Here is a 23,114-nt window from a genome sequence, read left to right as displayed (position 1 = left end):
CATCTGACAGGTAAACATTTAACAGACTAATAAGTCCTGTTTCTCAGCTGAATTTAGTATCTAGGGCAGAGCACCACACTAACTACAAATACTTACGCTAGCTCATACAAAACTAGCTTAAGTCTCTCTGGATGGTGGTATTTTGTGCCAGGTACACCAGGAACTCACATTCATGTGGTAACCAGCTGTAATGCAATGAAGTTCAGTTTCAATGCTCTTGAATACTAGTCCTCCATTTTATAAGTATGATGTACATTTATTCTCCTCCAAATATTCTTTACTCTTTTCATTTTTCAAATATTTCTTTTTCCTCTTTTATTTAAACAGAAATTGTTCAAATTAGTCTGTCTTACAAAGTAACATAGTTTGAGCTGTGTAACTAGTCTGTTTTGTTAGAACAGATTTATTAGTATATTTGCAGAGGAGCAAAGAAGTAATTATTTTTTATTTTCTTCTACTGTTTCATAGGAAGTCAGTATACCCTCTCATTCCACTCCTCCCTCCACAACCAGTCTACCATGCTTTTGCAGTTTCTGCGCTCCTGAGTTTCTTCTGATGGGCTTCTAGTGCAACCTCTGAAGCAACTTTTGCCATCAGATTTTCCCTGTTCTCCAGGGACACCAGTTCCCCCAGTTTCTAACCCTGAAGTCCTTCTGTCTCCCATTCCCTACTAACTGCAGTCTTTTGTCTCCAACACAGCCTTCTCAGTTATCATCAAGACCAGCACACTATCTTACACTAAGCTTCCTTCAGTTATATGTACACTCCAAACCTTCTGCCATTTCCTATCTCCTTAAATAGAGCTTTTAAACTGAGCTTTTTGCTGGCTTCCAAAAAGACACAGTACCCAGCATAAGCTAGCAAGTGGCCAGTTACTCAGAATTAAATATGTGATTAATTATATTATGGCAGAGGATGAATAATCTTAGCATTAGACCTAGAAGAGACTCCTACAGAAACTATTTCTCCTCATCCTCTAAATATCCTTTTGGAATAAGATCTGTAAAACTATTACAATTTTTTTAATCTGTATAATGTGTGCAAACTTAATTGCAGACACATCCCATTTTTCTTCAAGGACAATGTCACAGGAGGCTAGTGCTACAAGGCTGGAACGTTGCTGAACTTTAAATGAATTGTATCAATGCTATTGATCTTGTCAGCAAAACTTGTGAGCTCACTGAAAAGCAAGAGCCCTCTTATATGTCAGTTACTTCAATCTGGACACAATCTCATACAGGAAGCGTGATCTGTTTTAATAAATGAGAAACAGAATGCTTTTGACTGTACTCACTTTGTACCCTTGAAGGTGTCCTCGGACAGTTTTTAGTGGAACTGGGTCCCAATGCACCTTTGCTAATGTGCTGTTAATAACATGAACCTGCACGTTGCCTGGAGCAACCATTGGCACTGTGTGGAAAGGATGCAACAAGTATCTAGTTAAAATAAGAAACCACACGAACATACTTTTTCAGAATGAGTCTTTGCATTGCACTCAACTAGTAGGTTAAAATGTTCCTATGTTAAAAAGCTGACCTCAGGATTAATACTAGAGAGTGTTATGAAGCCTTATTATCTCCAAATTCCTTAATTTTAATTAAAAAAATAACTACTATCCCCCTTTTTCAATATTTTAGTATTGTAAATACCCATTTAGGTTACACATTTAATTGCTTTTTATTAGTACAATTGAGTCAAACTACAAAACTTACAGTCTTCCCCTGAATGTCCAATCACCTCTGATGGCTCTGGTGCATATCCCAGGTCATTTAAAGCTTGTACTTTTATTTCATAGGGAACAAAAGTTGGTGTACCAGACACAATATATTTAGATACATTTGCAACTATAACAGATGTCCATTCATCGTCAACATCCTTCTGACGCCAGCTGACTTTGTACTGAAGCCCTGGTCCGTTAGACTGAAAACCTTTTAAAGACTGAAATGAAAATAAGTTTTTTAGAATATTTTGAAGCATCTGAAAAATCCAAAGTAACAAAGGAAATATAGTGATTCTTTTTTAGCATTTTACTGAAAATTTACCACTGTGTTCTGTGACAGAGAAGCACTGCTGAAATTCCCAAGCTATGCAATTTAGCTTTTACCCGAGGTCAGTTCAGTTCAGTTGCTTTTCATTCATTAGTAAAAAACCACATTGAATGGTAATCCTGGCTAATTCTCATGCAACCATGCATTGTGATTTCTGTATACATATTTTGTTTTCAAATATTTCTTAAGAAGTGGAAGAGGGAAAAACAGACTTACACCAACTCCCTATATACAGTGTTCCCTAGACAATATTTCTTGTCTGGAACGGGAAATTGGTTTTACATTGCTCTCCTTGAGCTTCTGTCATGATGATAAGGGCATGATAGAGAAAACTTTTCCACAAAAGTTTCTTAGTGGAAGAGTGCACAATAATTTGGTTTGTCACAAAAGTTGAGGGTATAATTAGGATTCACATTAGAATTCATTCTAAAAATAAGACTCTACTTGAGATAAACCTGAATTTACATATTTAAGTTTTCTTAAATTGGCAGCAAAACATCCTGTGTTACCATATTAATGGCTTATCTTGAGAAATCACTCAAGGAAAATATGGCACCTTAATTTTTTTTTTCATAATGCATGCAGATCTTTCCTGAAAACGATGATGGCGAAATGTCAGGATTTTACCTTTTTTCAAGAATGTTTTAAGCAAACAACACATTGGGTATTCTCATAGTGTGTTCGCAGATAGATCATTATTATTTCTCAAAAAAACTCGCTACTCACCTGAAAACAAACAAATGAAACCTCGAAAAAACTAACTTACCTCCCATGTTATTACCAAATTATCAGGTTCTGAGCCTATCCCTTGTACATTAGAAGGATTTTCATCAGGGTCTAAAAATAAAATATTTACACGTGAACAAGAATGACTGCTGTTTGCATTCCAAGCAAATTCAACGCCATTCATAATATAAATCAATCACTGGTAAGCAGAAATAGTTATTTACTTGCAGATTTTGTCAGGTACTGCTCAGATGGTTCACTGGGCTGACTTCTGCCAATCTCATTGACAGCTATCACACGGAATGAGTAGTTGACGTACGGAGACAACTTCAACTGTACTGTTGTCTGAGTTCCAGGAACTTCCGTCTGGTAATGCCATACCCCTGGTTCATGCAGCCCATCTTCATATTCAATCACAAAGTCTGTAAATAGAAATTGAATCCAACTTTATGTCAAAACTTGCAACACCTTCCTAGATCAGTGTAGGCATTTCTGAATGAGCTAATCAGAAGGGATTAATCCAATCAACGTTTTTAAAAATCATGGATATTGAAATGTAAGTACATAAACCAGAACACAGATCTATAACGTGGATCTCAAAAGTACTGCCTAGGTAGACACATAATAGAAACACTCTTACTTTTATTATTTGGTATTCTCACTAATGCAGCTACCTGTCAGGTAACAGGTTATTACAAGAGCTTGCTCTCAGGTACTGGATTTTAATGTAACAGGAACCCTTGAACTATCACAGCAAGAAAGTGGGACAAGATTGGAATTTTGATGTGAAAGTAGTATTTGGCTGACAAATATATTGTTCTTAGTTGTATCAAGCTGACAGTAAGTAGTACCTGTACAATACTAAAACTCTCTTGGGTATTCCATTTTCCCCAATGAGACTGGCTTAGTGAAGAACTATTTAAAGTTAAGAACCAATACTTGAGAAAGTTTTTCGAGAGCACTTTTCAGTATCTTCAAATTAAGTCAAGGAACGTATGCTCAGAAGCTAAATTTCCTGAGAGTTCTCTGTGTGAACATTACGATGATTACTGTTAAGAACTTACAGAGTGTATAACCTCAGGGATACATAGGTTTGTAGAACTCCAAAAAGAAAACCGCATTCATTATCAAAGACAAAAGGACATTTTTTTTTCAGCTGTGATACAGCCAAAAAAGCTTCCTGCTCTTAGGTATGAGATACAAATTTTCAAACACTTAAGAGGAATTCTTAGGATACAGTAAGTAAATGGGAGAAGAATGCGTAGTCTGAGTATGTTCCATGGAACCTTAAGTTTAGATATACAAAATTTACATGAGCATCAAATGTTCACGTGTTGTGTAACAAAAATTTTCCCCTATCTCATGTATAAGTGGGGACAAGAAGCCAGAATATGACTCAGAATACATCCTCTTTGCACTACTAAAGAAATTCTGAGGGACATCTAGAAATTGCTTTTAGAATACTTACAGTACCACGTAGAAATAATGCACAACAGTTTGAGGAGCCAAGATGTTCAAGAACTAAAATAGATAAGTAGTACTAATCATAGCCTTCTGGACTTAAGGCTTGCAGATTTCATCCTGACCTGAGCAGTAAGAAAGAGAGAGAACTAGCCCCAAATTACTGCCTGAGTTATAGCTGGTGTTGGGTGCTCAGAGGTAAAGGTCTTGGGATGGGATGTTTTCTGGACCAAAGTCTTTGCTGAAAAGGTGAGAATATTACATACTAAAACCAAAAAAAAGCACCCACAGAAGTTTTCACTACTGCTTTTTGCTTCCCTAGTAACTAGCATTCTGCTTGCAACTCTAGTAGAACAATTTATAGGAGGCTGCAAGGAAAAAAATCCTATTTGAGCTTTCAGAGACATTCTACCATGTCAATCATATTACATGGGTAAAGGGATCACTCATAATGAAGTGCTATCCTTGAGTCTTGATCTACACTTTGAAGTGATAACAGCAGCAATAATAGGCTTACTTATGAAGCAAATGCCTTATTTTGCAGGCTCTCAGGGGACCACACAGCAATATAAATTGTATCATAATTAAAACCAGCATTATTTAGTCAGAAGAGTTCAATTTCCAGTATGACTGCATGCAATATCTTGCTTCTAGAAAAACTCTGACATGAGCCAACACCACCTACTATCATCTTTTTTGAAACTGTGATCTCATTCCTATAGAAAGGCAAGACTTGTGTCTTCTGGTCTGGAAAAAAATGAAAATACTGATACAAAAGTAGATGAATAAACCATAACGTAAATACAATTCAACTATTTACATTAAACTTCTATATATTATATTTTTAAAAGTATATTACTAGTTGATACATATTAGACAAGTCTGAAAGTGTAAAACTTCAGCAAAATCCCTTGGTGTTTCATTAAAATGCAATCAAAATCTTTGATGTGTTCTGAAATCTGTGAAATTCTGTTTTTACAAAACTTCCTTTCCAGATGCTCAATCCTTACAGTTTGTGTTCAGTGTCGATACTGACCAGCATCAGACCCTGGAAAGCAACACTCAGTAAGTCAGCCCAACTCATTCATTCCAAATATAACATGTACACTGGTCTTGGTAACTTGTAGCAGTTATTAACTAAAAATACACTGCATAAATAATTAAGTAATTACATTAAGTTGCTCATAATGAAAAAGTTGCCACAACAAATCTTTCTGATCCTATTATTTTTTGGAAAACAAACAGTAACATCCTTCTTCCTTCCTCTTAAATTCCCCCTCCATCCTCTCTGCTCAATATAAGCAAGAGTATCTTTCATCATGTTCTGCTGGGAGGAATAATAGCATTTGAGATCAATTTCCTGTCTCAGAAGTCTATAGATGTTTATTTTCTCTGTCTTATGGACATGCTTTGTTTCCTCAACTGTCTGGACTAGAAAAAAAACCAAAAAAATATCTGCCTTATATTTTCATGAAGAATAAGCTTCTGTTATCAGTAGTGATGGATAATCCTTAAAGATATTGGTATTGATGCTATCTCAAATTCATGGGAATTACAAAAGAGTTAATGCAAGACGTTAGTAGCTCTCTCCAGAAGAAGAATACAACTAATGAACAAGTCTACTCTCTACGTATTCATAAGACTGGACCTTGATACTGATAGGAGCTCTGTCTCACAACTTCTACGTTAACTAGCACAGGTTTTTGGATAAAAAGCCCAGCTTTTTAGGGCAGTAAATAAGTCTTTATGCTTGGCGGTACAGTAGAGGACATTCAGTGAATTTTTGTTATGTAAATAAATGGCAACTGTAGAGAATGAATTTACCATTCTTCCATGCTGCACAGAAAATTTATCTCGGAAGTTTTTGGAATCTGAGAACAGTTAACGCAATGCTGTTAACATAACGCAATAGATGCAAACAAACATACTTGTAATGGGACTGTTATTTTCATCTCCTGGTATCCATGAGAGTTCAACGCTTCTTTCTAGCTGACCTGTCAATTCCAAGTCAAAGGGTGGATTTGGCCGAGCTGTAAATCAAATGAACACAAAGTAAATAATCACACCAGAATAAGTAGTTTCATCTTTGAAAAAATCCTTATAGTCCAATCAAAAGAATTCCACAAATACAGCAGGGCAGATCTACTCACTTATGTAAGCATGACTTAATAACCATTAGCATGCAATTGTTACAAAACAAAGATAAAATGGAGAACTGATGTATCTGGAAACTTCTATACATTAACAAGAATCCAAATTTGATTTTATCTACATCTGATTGCACGGTGATATAAAAATGTAATGAGATGCAACAAATTATGAAATGCATGTTTAGTTTATCTTTGAATGATTATGGGTGGTTATCTATTGTAACTAGAAATATTTAATAAAACATAGAAAATAAAGAAGCATTCACATCAAAGAAACTTTTCTAGAATCACTACAAATATTTTGCATGTGAATCCAAAACAAGTAGAAACTTGTTTCTAGTTTCAAATAGAAACTAATTGCAAGTAACTAAGTAATTGATTTTTTGCTGTACTTTTAAAAAATCCTAAAATACCATGCAAATTGTTAATACACATCCTTATAATGCATAAGGATGTAATTGTCCATTCCAAATTGCTGAAAATAATTCATTATATGATTTGTTACACAAAAATCAAGACTAATGAGTAGGTTCATTTAAGAATATATAAGCATTTTCACTGAATGTGATAAGATTTACATAAAAGTGCTGAAGACGCTTATACTTAAAAGTGGTTTAGGCATATTATATTGCATTTTAAAACCCAAATTCAGAAAAAATGCTATCAAATTAAAGGCTGTATACTGTCAAATTTAAGACTGTACCTGACTGACAGATTTTTGGGGAAATTTCAGCTTTAATTTTAAAATCCTTATTAGCAATTTCATCAATCATAAACCAAACTGGTCAATATGGTCCTGTCCATTTTATGAGTGAAGTAAAATGAAGACAAACTATGAAATAAAGTACACCAGGCCTACAAAGCTGTCATCACAAGCAATGTACAAACATACCATAATTTGGTCGGTGCAAGTTCTTTGATAGTGAATTAGCTTTCAATGAACAATTGGATTTACCTTTTTGATCTTTCATTTATTATATAAGTAATTTGCATTACAGTGTACTGTATGAGAAAAACATTATCACACTGTAACCAAACTTAATTAAAATAATTTATCTCTGAAAATCATTTATTCCCTAAAATACAAAGCAGCCTGCACTGTAAAATTCCAAAGTCCAGTACTCCAGTAATGAAGCAGTTGGTAAAATGGGATGAAACCACACACACACACACACGCGCGCGCACACACAAACACAGGAAAAAGGGAAAAAAAGAAAAGATGTTGCACTTCGCAATAGGCAAATGAGAAATATATCTGGCAGATGAGGTAGAAAGAGAACTTCATATTAGTTTACCGTAAATGATAGCTGGAGTTGGGGGAGCAGCTGAAAAGAACATTAATATAAAGGATTTAATCAGTTAGTAGCCAAAGAAACAGAATACTGTAGGTAGTTAAAGACTATAATTATTAGAGCCAAAGAAAAGTTAACTTATTTAGAGTAAATGGTTGATTTTAAATAACATATTGATAATTTTTCACCGAAAAGTTATAAAAGTATTCTTGAATATTTTATCCATTTTTAAAATAAGGATAGATCAAGAAAATAAATAAAGTAAGCAATCTTATAAAAACTTTTAAATAAGTACTAGACATTTGGTGTATGTCATTCCTGGATAGGCATAAGATCACAACACAATTTTAAAACACAAGCATACTTGACTTTGCATCTCAGCTTGAACTCGGGTAAGAATCATTTAGGACATCTACTTAAAACTATTACAAACTGGGAGAAGGGGCAAAGTAATATATTTTACAACAATCTGCAATCATAGAAACTTCATAGAGAGAACTAATTTAAAAAGAAAATCCTTGAAAAGTCATACAACTAAGCATGCTCAGTCTTTCTAAAGCATAATTTAGCTGCAAAAGAGATTCCTGAGATAACATGTTTATGTTCAAATACTCTGCAATATGTAATCTACTGTATTAGCTCAGATGTGATCCAAATAAAAACCTATACAGCATGAAACTGAACGTGTCCTGTAGCTACTGGACCCTTTTGTAAGTAGCTGATTCAAAGGCAAACTTTAGGGTAAGACTATTTTTAAAGAACTGAAACACATTTACAGGTAGGTGACGTTTCCTTTGTCCTGTCCTAGAAACCAAAACTATGTTTGTGCTTTTCATTTTAAATCTAATACTGGTTTCATACTTAACAGTAGTTAAACACAGTTCTGCTATCATAAAGTTGAGAGTATTCTTACCAACAACAGTAAGCACAGCACTTGCTGAAACACTGTCCAGAGTAGTATTAACTATGCAAGTGTATGTTCCATCATCTTTATCAGTTACATTCATAATGGTCAAGTTGTCTTTACCAACTAGAAACCTGTAAATACAATAGATTCAGCCACTGATTTTTCAATAACTGGTACTGTTATAAGAAACTTGTAATAAGACATTACCAAATCCCATATACTTGTGTATTTCAGCAAATACCTAGACAGCAATGTAAGCTATGGGACTATGACAACCTCTTCTACATTGCTCTTGACCATCTCCCCAAAGTAACTGTCTATCCTAATCTGCTTTTATTTCCAAATATACTCAAACAACTTTTAATTATCTGTGATCTAGAGCAAAATGGTCTTCCATTATCCGTTTGGCTTCTTATGCCAGTTATCTTCTCCTTACAATTGATATACATGGTAATTGTGCACCATTAAAAATTTTTACGTCTCACGTTATCTTGAATTCCATCTTAATTTTTTCACCACACTAGGTAAGTCCTTTAGTCACCAAATATGGGATAGTGGTGAAATTTATCAGTCTTCATTGGAAAATGTCAATAGGTCAGTATGTTCCTTTCAAAGATCAGGAAAAGGAGCAGACAAAAGAAACTAGAAAATTAAAAATAAAGGAAAATTATTTTGTCCATACCTTTCATCATCTGGCAGTTCATCATTGTCCTTCAACCATATAACTGTTGGTAATAAGGTAAAATCATGTTTTATTATACACTCAAATGAAACTTGGCCATATCTCTGAATCACTTTGTATTCTGGCTGCTTAATTATCATTGTTGGATCTGAAATTTAAAATTACTATTAGATATTTAGAAAGTCTGAAATTCTATACTAACCTGTGATGAAAGAATGATTCGTTTCTTACCTTTAACTTCCAATCGCACCTCATTTTGTATCTTTCCTAATTCATTCCTTGCTACACATGTGTATGTACCAGTACTATCCTTTTGAGCCACCGGAATTTCCAAGGTTCCATTATCATGGAAAACATATTCATCTCCACGCAAGATGCTACCTTTCACTCCCTTAAACCTTTACATAAAAAGTAATATTATTACCCAACATCATAGTTAAATTATGTTGTATTTTATTATCAGAAAATGCAAACTCGGGACTGCTACATTAGAAAATACAGACAGAATCACATAATGAAATTTAAACTTGAGTCTGTAGGGATAACTTAACTGTTGTTATGTTAAGTATATGTAATGCTGTATTAGCATATTATAATCAGCATATATTTAAAAATACACTATCTTTAAATTGTAAATAGAGTAAAAATAGTTTTAAAGCTTTAAATGTTTGATTCCATAGATATAACTGGTTCCTTTTACATAACTTAAGCACAACATATATAGCTTACCATTCAATTTCAGGCTTAGGTGAACCAAAATAAGCACAGTCTAGCAATGCAGGACTATCTGCGATGACTTGATACAGTTTATTAGCAGGAGTTAGAATTCTTGGTGGCTCAGCTGAAAAGACAAAGATATCTGGATATAGATAGAAAGATGCAACTACAAAATACTAAGACATCAAGAATGGCCTAAAGAATTGTATGTTAACATCCTTCTCTGAAGTGATTTCTGGTCTCAGTCTAGGTCCAAATACATTCTACTGCCAGTAGCCTGAGGAAATGTTAATGTAGGATAATTATCTTGTGAAAAACAAATGCTTCTTCCCTGTTTACAAGTAATAGGGATGGGCACCAAAGGCAATGATCTCAATTGGAAAATTTAAATCATAATACACTTCAAGAGAATATCCTGGGAACAGACTCAACTACATAATTCCAAACAAACCTGCAGGCAAAAAGAAGCTAAGATGTATTTTTGGTGAAACACCTATATTTTCTTTCATTTAAAAGACAGTGTCTCTCAATCAAAAGATCTGCCAGTTCCTGCAGGAAAGTCTTTCAAAGCCATTCTGCCTAGGATTTCACTACGAGCTTTGTTAAATTCAGTGAGAAAAATTAGAGAGGCCACAATATCTTGTAAGTAGAAACACAGTCTTGGGAGGCCTTCAGGACAAATGCATAATCATGTCCCCTTGCAACAGCAATTTAGAGATCACGTATCTAACTGATCCAAAACATGCACAAACAATGAAAGTGTACTGAAACATACTAACTTCAGGAATATTAATTCCTACCTTATTTGTTATGCTTCCATTTGCTTGATTTACATAAACAAACAAACAAAAGTGATAAAATTTCTTCCAAGTTTTCTCCAGCTTTTACAACTGTCCTTCTTACTCAGGAATAGCAAAAATGAAATTCAGGAGTATCCTACAAAAACCAAGGTATGTATACCCTTGCCTTTTACAGGGCTCAGGAAATACGTCCATTCCCACTGAAGACTTCAAGCAAGGCTTGAGCATGCCATCCATGTAGTAGCAGGAGACAACTGAATACACAAGAAAACTTAAAAATATTAAAATCTGTTTCTTACCCAGAACATTCACAAATGCGTTTGCTAGCAAGTATCCATATTCATTAGAAGCATTGCACTGATAGACAGCACTTGACCTTTCTTGCACATGTGAGAAAATAATGGTATCACCATCCACCTTTCTGCTAGGATCTTCTGGGGCAACTGTTGGTGCAAAGAAAAAAAAAAGAATTGCTTTTCCTAAACTGCTGTGGGATGATATGTTTCACACTTCTGAAAAGAAGAAACAATTTGAAATACCAGTATGTGCTTTTTTCTATTTTCCTGGGTGACTGTTTACTGGTTAAGATGTGAACTTCAATGATTAAGGAAGTTCTTCCAATTCTACAAATACTTAACTCTGAATGGTAGACTTCCCATTTTTTGAGGGTTTTTGTTTGTTTGTTTTTCAAAGAAGTGAAGCTGAGATCAAATTTTACACGCAATACAGAGGAAAAATACTGATATAACAAGATTCAGGCAGATACAGACAACACCTAGACAAATAAGAAAATATTTCTGAATGTCAAAAGAAAACACTGTTAGAATGACACAGTCCTCTGTGACTTAAAAGTTTGAGCTTTTCAAATCGATTGTTATACCAGAAATAATTCTCCAAATATAAAAATAGCCTTACTCAGTTGAAAACTGTCTCAGAGTAAAGCATAAGCAGTTCTTTCACACAAAATCAAGTCTTCACAAGAGCACTGATAGTAATTCAGTAGGTGGCACTCTTTCCATTATGTAAGGATTATACAATGCCATTTCCTCAACTGTTCTGTAGTAGCCTGAGCTGTCAAAAAGCCCTTGCATCCCAGAAGAGTCAAGAATATAACTGAAAAAAAAATTCTAATATATTTCTGAAGAATAATAGCTGTCAGTTATGATACAACTGGATGGAATTATAGAGGTACAATGGAGAAAAACTTAGCTTGTAACACCGCACTGCATAAAAATGCACAAACTATAGTTTAATATTTTAAGAAAATATTAAATAAAAACAGATCAATGTATTATTAATAATGAAACAATAGTAAAATAATTGATATACTAATATGAAAAATAAATGCTTATATGCATAAATAAATGCATCACAGTTTGGTTGCATCATCAAAATTGACACCCTTATACTTCACTGGAGCTTGAGAAAGAAGTATATCTGTGGAAGACATTTCCACATAAAATCATTTCTTTGGATTCATAGAAAAGATCGATTAACTAAATTAACACCTATTTTCTGTAAGTGACGAAACCTTTCGCTTCAGACAATACCTCAGTACTCAGCTGCAAAGAAAATGGAGTCATTTCTCCTACAACTTCTCAAATCTACTGAAGTATCTATTACTGAATTCTCTAAGAGAGAAGACACCAGATGAAGGGGACCACAGTCAGTGTTCCTGCTTATGGGTATTTCCATCTTGGGTGAACTCTAAGGCCATTTTGCATGTGAAGTAACTACATCAATTTCAAAACAGATGCCTCAAGACCATTTTTAACTCTTATCTTCCGTCGCTCTGAGTTCAAATCAACATCACAAATTCAAAAATTTCAGAAAGGAAGAATAAGGTACTACTGGAATTTTAAATGCTTATTCTCTAGACTTCTGGATTGCTGGCACTTATTTTTCTCCTCTTTTGCTTTACTTCCCATTTTATGTAAATGCCATTTTCGTTAAAAGATTCATGGGCTGAAAATAGACGGAGCAGGTGAGCAGCCCAGCAGGCAGGCCAGTCAGCTGTGAGAAGTGGTCTGTTTCTGCATACAAATCACCGTTAAATGGAAAATACCTACAACCGCCCTCCCAGGAGGTAGGAGATCTGCCCACGGCCGTTCGAATCATGGCTAGTTCCTGCCCCGGGCTCTGGGCTGCCCTCCACTCACGCCCTCTGAATCCTGCAGCATTTTCTGCACACAGACAGATCTTTAATGGGTGCACAGACTCCCCCCCTCACACACACTCCCATACATAATACCTTACAGGCTGATCTCAGAGAGATGGAAGCCATTAGTTCAATCCTCTGTGACTGAAGAAGGAACTGGATCTTAAAAGAATGATCTAACCATTAAATTATCATATAAAAAGAAGGGTAGCATCTTCCCCTCCCACTGCTTTTTAAGGAAAAAAAAAAAAAAAAAGAGAGAACCCTCTTCAGTTATTTGAAGGAAAGAAGGCAGGTGTCCGTTCTCAGAAAACGGCTTCAAGCTGTGGGTCCCAAGAGGAAAAAAAAAACCAGAGGAAAGCGTCAGGTTAGTCAGTGCTTCCTTTTGACTGGTCTAGCCACTTGCATGCTGAAGGGCAGCGATTTTAGAAAGCTCCCTGTTGAGACTGGCATCTATTCAACAGTCTGTCTTCTCACATGCCTCATCCTCCCACGCAACGCCAACAGAACCTACACGTCTTTGCCCATGTACTACGCTGTGTTTTGCGGGGCCAGGCCCTGAAAGTTAGATGCTCTATCATCCGGCTGCTTTAATGATCTTAAGCACCCAGTGCTGCACTCACACACACAGAATCATTGAGGCTAGAAGGGACCTCTGAAAGTCATCTGGCCCAATCCTCTGCTCAAGCAGGGCCACCTAGAGCCAGTTGCCCAGGACTGCGTCCAGACAGGGGAAGGATCGCTTCCCTTGACCTGCTGACGATACTTTTGGCTAGTGTAGCCCAGGATAACATTAGCCTCTGCCACAAGGGCACATTGCTGGCTCATGGTCAACTTGGTGTCCACCAGGATGGCCCAAGCCCTTTTCTGCTAAGCTACTATGCAGCCGGGTAGCCCCCAGCATGTACCGGTGCATGGGCTGTTCCTCCTCGGGTGCCATACTTTGCACTTCCCCTTGCTGAACTTCATGAGGTTCTTGTCAGCCCATTTCTCCAGGCTGTTGAGATCCTCTACTCTGGATGGTAGCATGACCCCCTGGTGTATCAGCCAATCCTCTCAGTTTTGTGTCATCACCAAACTTGCTGAGGGTATGCTCTGCCCCATCATCCAGATCGTTAACGAAGATGTTAAACAGGACTGACCCCTGGGGTATGCCGCTAGTTACTGGCCTCTAAGTAGACTTTGTGCCACTGATCACCACTCTCTGGGCCCAGCCATTCAGCCATCTTTTCTATCCACCTCACTGTCTGCTCATCCAGCCCATCCCATACATCAACAGCTTGTCTATGAGGATCTTATGGGAGACAGTGTCGAAGGCCTCACTGAAGTCCAGGCAGACAATATCCACTACTCTTCCCCTCATCTACCGGGCCAGTCATTTAATCATAGAAATGCATCAAGTTGGTCAAGCATGACTTCCCCTTGGTGAAGCCACACTAACTACTCCTGATGGTTTTCTTGTCCTTAACGTGCCTGGAAATGGTTTCCAGAATTAGCTGCTCCGTCACCCTCCCAGGGATCAAGGTGAGGCTGACCAGCTTGCAGTTCCCTGGGTTCTCCTTCTTGCTCTTCCTGAAGATAGGAGTAACACTTGCTTTCCTCCAGTCTTCGGGCACTTCTCGCAGTTACCATGACCAAAGATTATCGAGAGTGGCCTGGCAGTGACAGCTGCCATCTCGTTCAGCACTTTGTGGGTGCATCCCATCCGGGTCCACGGACTTACGTATGTCCAGTTTGCTTAGGTATTCCCTGACCAAGCGTACATCTCGTTCCAGCCTTTCCCCCTGGTCTCTGGGAGCTGGGATTCCTGAAGGTCAGTCTTGCTAGTAAAGACTGAGGCAAAGAAGGCATGCAGTACTTCAGCTCTTTTCATGTCCTTTTTTTTTTTCTTTTTCTGGGGAAAGAGAGCGATGGCAGGGCCACTCAAGCACTGCTTGTTTGCCTTTATGAGGATTCTGGTCTCATTACAGGACAGCTGCACAAGAAGGAGAAAATGCTTTCGACACGTTTGACAAATCTGAATTTGGCACTGATAGGCAAAATAGCAAAGAAGTACATAATGCTTAAAATGGGTTTGTACAATCGGGATAATGAATGACGAGGACTTGCTATAGGAGTTCTGCTACTGTAACAGACAGTTGAGCATGTGCCCCGTAACAGCCAACATTTACTCCCAATAAGATTGAGTCTCAGCTTATGAATGTGTTTATGTCCTTTCTGGGCAAAGACCCAATTGCCTGGTTTCAGCTAATTTTTCCATCATTTTGTACAATAAGACAGCTCCTTGACTCCACAGCCATGTACAGCATATTCCTGTACAGAGAAGGTATAGCCTCCATCAGATACTTTTGTCACAGTCATCAGCACCCTGGAATATCTTCTGTTCATCTGAATGCATACTTCCATCTGTTTCATAAACTTCAGACAGCCAAGCAATTACTTTTGTTAGTATGTTTAAATAACCACTATGGCACCATTATTACTTTTTCCTGGAAGAAAGAGACAGAATGAAATGTGCTCTCTGAACAGAAGCAGTTAAAACACAGTATTATGCTTAAAACTGGAAGGAAAAAATCCAGATTTTGTTGAGATGTTTTATCCTTTCCTGTTGAAGTATTTAATTTTCCCTATCAATTTTAATTGCTGGTCAATGTGCATTTATGCAAATTCAGGAAGCTAAATGCAATGAAGAACAGAACAACTGTCAACTGATGATGCAGTATATAATATAATGTTATCAGTCCAAATAAGTGATACAAACTTCAGCCTCATCTCTAAGAAAGATATGTATTTTGGGCAGAAAATTATTAAGACATGAAATTGGTCTACTGACTTGAAATTCTTTAGCTCAGATCCTTAAGCTCTGTGTAAAATTGGGGAAAAAAAATCCATTGCTTGGAGTTGTGGGGTTTTTTAACTCAAACATAAAGAGAAATTTTTTATCATGAGGGTGGTCAGACCCTGAAACAGGATGTCCTTGGAGATAATCAAAATCTGTCTGAACACAGTCCTCATCAACCAGATGCAGATAACACCCTACTTCGAGCAGGCAGGTTGGACTAGATGTTCCTTTCACCCCTGACTATGCTGTGATATTGTGGTTTTAAAATACCCTAACAAACAATGTAGATTGAAAATAATTCACTGGGAAGGAGGTATATACCTTTGATTGTGATTCTGTAATTTGTTATTGTTTAAAAAAGCTAATAATGTAAAAATCATCATTCCTTATATTGTTACCACATTCTGAAATACAACAAAGTGAGTATGAGATCCAGCTGACATGTGAAGTTCTCAGCTCTGCTAACTCAGACTCCAGGTCCCAGAGGGCACTGAACTAGGGTGGGTTTTGTTGCCTGAGAAGTATGATATAACCTAAGGTAGTATATATTTTTTCCCAGAAGCATGTTATGGATTACAATCATAGTTTGTAGGATATGTGAGTACTGTTTCTATTCTATAGTGAAAATGCTGATGTCATCCTCAGATGTTGTACTAGAGATTCCTTCTGGCTGAAAACAAGCTGGAAAAAAAGGGGCAAAATTACTCGCCTGCTTTTCCATGTATCAATGAGAACACATACATCTTTGGCACGTGTAAGAGCCAAAGGTAATCTTACCTAGATCAGTAAAAAGTCACAGAAAAACACAGTGAAAGCAGAGAATAATTTCTCTTTAGAAAAGAGCAGAAATATTCATTACTGTCTTTATGTGCCTGCATCTTCTTTAGCAAATCAAAGTTATGATTCAGAACTAATCAGTCCTGCTATGCATTCACAGTGACTATGTATGATTGTTAGAAAACAAACGTAATAACACAAAGTCTGTTGTTTAACTGTTATAGTGCTTAGTCACTTATTTCTTTAATAAAGCTGAGCTACATTTAGCATCAATAGCAGAATATTAGTTTCTCAGAGAAGCTGAGACAATTATTTAATTTAGATTTTGTGACGGATGCACTCCTCCTGTTTGAACTACCTGAACTTTGGTGCAGGCAGGTGCTCAGCAAGTAGGCCTAATCAAAGTTAATCCTATTGTGTGAGGCTATCAGTGAGGACTCAGCACCAAACCCAAAAAAATGGTTTGGCTGGAGACTGGGCTGATGAACGGCCGAAACTGCATTAACACAGCAGAAAACCTGACTACAAACCAATCACTTTGCACTATAAATATCTGCAGCCATGAGGGCCCGTTGAGCTCTCCCTCCATAGCAGCTGGCTGCGCTGTGGTCACCTCCCCATGAGAAGGGACACCTCTCAAGGTTACCCCTTGAGGCTGTGAGACCCCTTACCTGACACCAGACATCAATGGGTTCGTAAGCGACATTGTTTTGCATGCATGTAACATTTAAGATACTTACAGTAAGCTTTCGCAGTAATCTTTGTATCCCATACTAACTTTAAGTGTAGCAGAGTACTGACCACCAATCCATCTGTACTTATTAAATATTTTACAGACATGAATTTACTGATTAGAACTCAATAAACTATTAGATCAGATCTGAGTGATCTCTGACTCCTCTCCTGCAAGAGATTTTTATGCTGAACATTTGTTGTTGTAGTTCTACTATTACTATAATTCTGTCCTTAAGATTATGCACAAATAATAGTGAATGTAAATGGAGCATGAGATCAGTACTGGCTCTTAAGCCATGATTTTCAACAACTCAAACTTCAGCGATAGCTTTGAAGACCCTATTATTGTGGAAATATGTAAGAAAGCAAAGACAGAAGGTTAGGTGCTTTTTTCCTGATATGAATGTAGAAACAAATGGTCCTTGTACAGTGGTGCTCATGTATGCTTTTCAAGTTCTGACAGGATCGCAGGATCATCTGTATTATGGTAACTTTTGCTAGAAGTATCCTATCATTCTTCTTGACCTGCTTATTCTTCTAAAAACTCACATTCCCGAATAATTTATGAATACGGTAACCATTTTCAAAGCTCGAAAAGTCTCTGTGCTTAAAACTAACTACAATTGAATGACTGAAATGGGATTTTTTTAAGAATTATTTGTACAATTTTGGACATCTATTAGCTGTGACAACAGGAGAATGTGATAGAACCAGGACTTAACATTATCAACCAACCAGCCAAGAAAAATGGGAGGAACATCCAGTGTGTAGTCATCGAGGTGGCTTGATAAGAAGATATGTCCCATATGGAGGGACATCCTAGTTTTCTGTAGATCATAAATCATACAGTCTATGAATGAGCATCCAGTTAACATTCCTCTGGCTGTAGCTGACTTTCCTCATAGCATCTGAAAGCCCAAATCAGGGGCTATTATGCAAGACAGATCTGTTCTCTCACATCTCTGATCATATTGACTGAATACCATATTACGTCTTTAGAGAATGTTATGTGACTAGAATCCTTTTTTCTTCTTTTTTTTGGGGGGGGAGGAGGGGCTGCAAGCTATGCTTTCGGAGTTGAACACAGAACTGGTAGTGAAATAGCAAGGGCAGGCAGTATAGTGCATCACTTGAGAACTTATAGGGTCAAACCAAGACTGAACCCAAGCAAGAAAACCAAGAAACTTAAGTTTTGCTTCACTCTACTTCTTACAGTGAACTTACAAACACTTAATTCTGGAAGAGATGGGACATGGAAGAAGATGCCCTTTTCCTTCCCTTACCAACTTCACTTGCTCCTCAGCAAAATATTTTCCTATGAACACTGAAATCCTTGTTTCCAAGTTTCTGATTCTGATAGCAGTATTACCGGCAAAAGGACAGCAGGCTATTACCTGCACTAGCCATGACCATCCTTTATCTTGTGCAGAATAAAAAAAACTGATTATCAAAGATTTTCATATCTGCTGCAGCTCCTACGCCAGATGCACAGTTCCAACACAAAGACAGCAGAAGCAGTGGATAAATGTCTGCGCTGACAGTCCTCTCCTCTCCGAGACTGAATTCCTCAGGGCATCAGAGTCCAGCAGGATTTCTCCCCACCCTCCCATGGCTGTGGTGAACAGCTTGTGTGTGTACTCACAGAGAACATGATGGATGACGAATCTCTGAGCCAGGGATTATCAAGGCCTTTCACGAAGGAAATCTAAGGGCTAATGTTTCTCCCTTCAATCTGATTACTAATGGAGACTAACTAAAACCTAAGATTCAATGTGAAATGTGATATAAACAAGTGAAGAACATGTTGAAAGAAGATAAACAGTGCCTTTCAGTGCACTACTTTGTATAAATCTGAGCGTGTGTATTTAATATTTAATAGCTCATCATGAACTATAAACCACTGAACCAATAAATTAGTCTTTTGTACAGTATTTGCAATGCCTTTCTGAAGTCCAATTAAGAAACTGCTTCCCCTTCCCAATTAATCTGGGCTGTTACTTTCTTAAAAGTTGAGATACTTCATGCATGGTTTCCCTTTTGTAAAACCATGCTGAATATCTAAGCAGTAAAACACAATGGATTATGCAGCGGTATAAATAATGCAGATCTTGAGTGTTAACTGAAGCACAAGGCAAGGCAGAGTCATGGCCTGAACTTTCAATTGCTACTTGCCAAAGTAATTCTAATTGACCTCAACGGGACTGTGCATGTGAGTTCAAATTACTCCTGTGAGTAAATATTAGGAGGTTAGGTCCTTATCACTGCAGCATGTCTGAAGCAGCTTTCTTTTCAGACATGCTGGAGTTCTTCTTTTAAGCGTTATTGTTGAAGAAAATTAATTAAAATAGTTCAAAGAAACCTAAAATCTTCCTTTAAATATATCTTCTTACTCTGATTAATATAATCTAGAACAAAATTTACACCATTGCTTTTTTTTTCCATAGGTGCTTAAGATACACCACATTTTCCTTTATTCTTCCCTTTTCCCTATTGGTATTTAAGCCTCAACCTTTGGCTGAGATATGGACGAATGGTTCTTTCTTCAATATTCCCCCTTCCTTGTCTAACTCTATTATGGAAAAACAAAACCGGAAGAATTAAGCATCTCCCAGTTGCGCTTTCCAATAGAAAATTAAAGTATTGCAAACAGATTACTGGGCCACAGGAGGCACATTGTGGGATATATGATGACAGCAGGCTTTGAAATTCAAATGTAGCTCTTTTTCTTTGAAATCCTGCCATGGGTGTAGCTCTCTCAGCACTGCCCTGAAGCTGAAACAGCTGCTTTAGTTTCCTTTTACAGTGATTTACTAATCATTCAGTGGGAAGGAGAGGGGCTCAATTCTATAATTTAGTAACAAGTGAACAAAAAGGCACACTGTACTTGGTAGTTTCCAGACCAGCTTTTGATAACTCAGAATAATACAAAATCACAAGAATCTTAAGAACTGCACTTTCTGTGATCACTATGCTTCTCTTTCTTAGATGCCCTGACAGAGTCAGTGTACTGGAGCATCCAAACAACTTGCACTTAAATATTTAAGGTGGATAAAATTTCAGCTTTTCTCAGCAGTGAAAGTGACCTTTAACATAAGGCTGATCTACCCAGTCATTTATCTCCTGTGTTCTGTTCTGTTTGGGTTTGGGTTGTTTTTTTTTTTTTCCTACTGAGGTTGAGTGGGTAATTTAATTAAAGTCTCTTAATTTTTACTGAGTTCCCTTCAATAACACTCCGGTACTGATTCCTCAAGGCCAGCCAGCCAATATAAGCTGCCCTCATATTTGGGAAGTTTGGTAGCATCCTGCAGCTGCTTCTGAACACTCTCTGTTTCTTAATGTTTTACTGCTATCCTGCAAGAATGCAGAACACATCATTGATTTCTGGAAAATGTACTTGTCTGTCATTTGAACAGCATGCCCTACAGCTTTGACAAGGAAGCAGTGCGAGGCAAAGGTTGAATCTCATAGCCAGGTGAAAAAAGACTTTACTAGTCAGGAGGCCTGAAAAGAAGAGTTAAACTATCAGGACAGCAGGATAAAAATCTCCTCAAAACAAACCAAAAACCTTAATGGTAACTATAAAGAAAATAGTAAGGAAGATGAGATGACCGAAAACCCAGAAAGGAAAGAGCAGGACAGGTACCAAACTTTGATTATAAGGCACGTGTTATTATACATTTAGGTACAATATATACAATACAAAATTACAGTGATATTTTCCTGTTTTCCTGTAATACCATTGTTTGATGAGGTGGTTAATGTCAGCTTATACTTATTTAATGAATGGAAACTTCTCATTTTAAATCTCAGGCTAGACATCTCAACTGACATTTAATTAGGATTCCTGAAACAGGTTCTTTGCTAAATATTTCTGTTTCAATATATACCCTTAATTTTCCCTCCAAAGGTGCATATTTTTCCCTCCAGTTCAGTTTAATCTCTCTTGTATCCCAAATATTTTGAATATATCTAGTGAGGGTTCTCATTTACCTGTTGCTATTTCCTAGATCCTCACTGTAGACAATTCTCCTCCATGTCCCTAACTCCATGACATTTACTTCATCAACAGACTTAAACATCTCCTGAAACTCCTGAAAGTTACACTGTCATACTTTCAATAGGTCAGCACAGACCAGTATTTTAGAGTAATTATCTCTCACGATTCGACAGGGTAAATTGTCTGTTTTTATAATATCGTTTTGTGAAAGAGGAAGGATAAAAGCAGAAGAACCAAGTGTGATTTTCCGGTACAGGCTATGCCGAGTGCAAACCCAACAGACAGGAGCACTGCAGTGTCCTCCAGCAAGTTCTTCCCAAGTAAAGTTGTGCTATATATAGCAGCTATCTTGTGTCTGTCATACAGCATTCTAAGTCATAACGCTGCAACAATTAAGTGACTCAATCACCAATTCAGGGTTGCTTTTCTTATCTGTGCGCACAGAAACAGCTGTTTCACTGCCTTAGGGGTCCCTTTTCTTTGACACCTACTTGGCACAAGCTGTTTGCCAGGCACTTGCTGACACATTCAGTCAGTTTTGCTGCTCCTGCTTTTTAGTGCTGAAGCCTGGAAGGCTCAAACATAACTCTTAAGCTGAAAATCCTGCAAAAGTGCTCTGTACATCCACAGATGTAGGAGTTGACTTTTTGTCACCTTTATGATTCCTAGACAAAATCAGTGTTGCAGCGGGGTGGCAAAGGAGAGATCTAGAAAACACAAACGCCATGGCAACACAATGGTAAAAATTACACCCCAGCAATGCCCCTGTCAAAGAGGCATGGTGCACCTTTGTTACTATGGCCCCACTTCCACAAGGACACTACCAGCAGAACACCAGACAATAACCAGGAGTACAGTCACAAACTTAAGTGCTCTCAAGCACATCAGAAGCACATTTTGTTGTTCCACTTTTATGAACCACAGTATTTTTATCACCTCATTTATAATTTAGTATTACCTGTCAGGCAAATACATGCTCTTCATTTATATTTAAAAAAAAATCCTGATATTCCTCATATTCTCTTACTCATCCTCCTGTAAGGTAATTAAGAATCTTACTTGCTATGGGAACGCCATTTGCTAACCAGCTTATATTAGGCTTTGGGTTGCCATTAGCTCTGCAGATCAATGTCCCATCTTCTCCAGGAGATAACACCAAGTTTCTGGGTGCTGTTATCCAGTATGGGGCAGCTGGGGTTAGGAAGAGAAACACAAGAATTGTTTTCCAAAATTATGTACAGAAAAACATAAGTCACAGTCATGGTAACCAGAAGATAATTCAAAGAAGGTGTGTATAAATACAGACTTATACTGTTAATTTTTTAATTTATTTTTATATATATATGTGTGTGTGTGTGTGTGTGATACTCGATGATTAACAGATAGATTATACTTTGGCTAAACGGAGCTTTTGGCTACCCACTGCATTAAAATTCTGAGATAAGCAACATGAGGTTCTTTGTTTCATTTAGGGTTGCCTGCTTGGAATCTAATTTGCCTTTCCTAAAGAAAGCAAAATTTATCCGAGTATGGCATCTGCAGAGACTAGAGTGGTCTTTTGATTAATTTCAGAGATATCCATGCTCACAGTAGTTAGACTGTTAGAAAGGAATTTAGGTTTGATTACATAAAAAGATTTCATGTCAAGGGTGAAATTTAGAAATGGCAAAATCCTCCGTCTCGCTGAATTCTATGGGTGATTGCAGAGGGGTCAGATGTTTACCTGAGACAGCTGAAAACACACAGCAATCAAAATGGATGGAACACTGTCCTTAGCAAAAGATAATCCTCTATGTCTCTGTCTCTTACAATAAATAACCAC

At 37.2% G+C, this 23,114-nt stretch overlaps 1 protein-coding gene across 49 annotated transcripts in view; it reads right to left on the bottom strand.

Moving 5' to 3' along the window:
* Positions 1-23,114, bottom strand: part of NRCAM (neuronal cell adhesion molecule) — a 166,622-nt gene that overhangs the window by 36,443 nt on the left and 107,065 nt on the right. For 37 of the 49 annotated variants that reach the window (XR_005932410.1, XM_041123501.1, XM_030013507.2 and 34 more), the window contains 12 exons: positions 22,352-22,483; positions 11,083-11,226; positions 9,996-10,107; positions 9,498-9,664; positions 9,267-9,414; positions 8,591-8,715; positions 7,681-7,710; positions 6,164-6,265; positions 2,999-3,196; positions 2,815-2,885; positions 1,713-1,938; positions 1,295-1,410 (listed from right to left, as the gene is read on the bottom strand). Coding sequence is in view for 48 of the 49 variants with exons in the window: in XM_041123501.1 (XP_040979435.1) it covers positions 1,295-1,410; positions 1,713-1,938; positions 2,815-2,885; positions 2,999-3,196; positions 6,164-6,265; positions 7,681-7,710; positions 8,591-8,715; positions 9,267-9,414; positions 9,498-9,664; positions 9,996-10,107; positions 11,083-11,226; positions 22,352-22,483 (1,571 nt within the window). In the remaining variant the exon portion in view is untranslated. The remainder of the gene's footprint in view (positions 1-1,294; positions 1,411-1,712; positions 1,939-2,814; positions 2,886-2,998; positions 3,197-6,163; positions 6,266-7,680; positions 7,711-8,590; positions 8,716-9,266; positions 9,415-9,497; positions 9,665-9,995; positions 10,108-11,082; positions 11,227-22,351; positions 22,484-23,114) is intronic. The other 12 variants (XM_041123505.1, XM_030013533.1, XM_030013534.1 and 9 more) reach the window with 1 other exon arrangement.

The sequence above is a fragment of the Aquila chrysaetos genome, chromosome 5 (genome assembly GCF_900496995.4).
Source record: "Aquila chrysaetos chrysaetos chromosome 5, bAquChr1.4, whole genome shotgun sequence".
NCBI classification, from domain to species: Eukaryota; Metazoa; Chordata; class Aves; order Accipitriformes; family Accipitridae; genus Aquila; species Aquila chrysaetos.
Note: the sequence above shows the minus strand (reverse complement) of the source record. Positions and strands in the feature narration are given on the sequence as shown.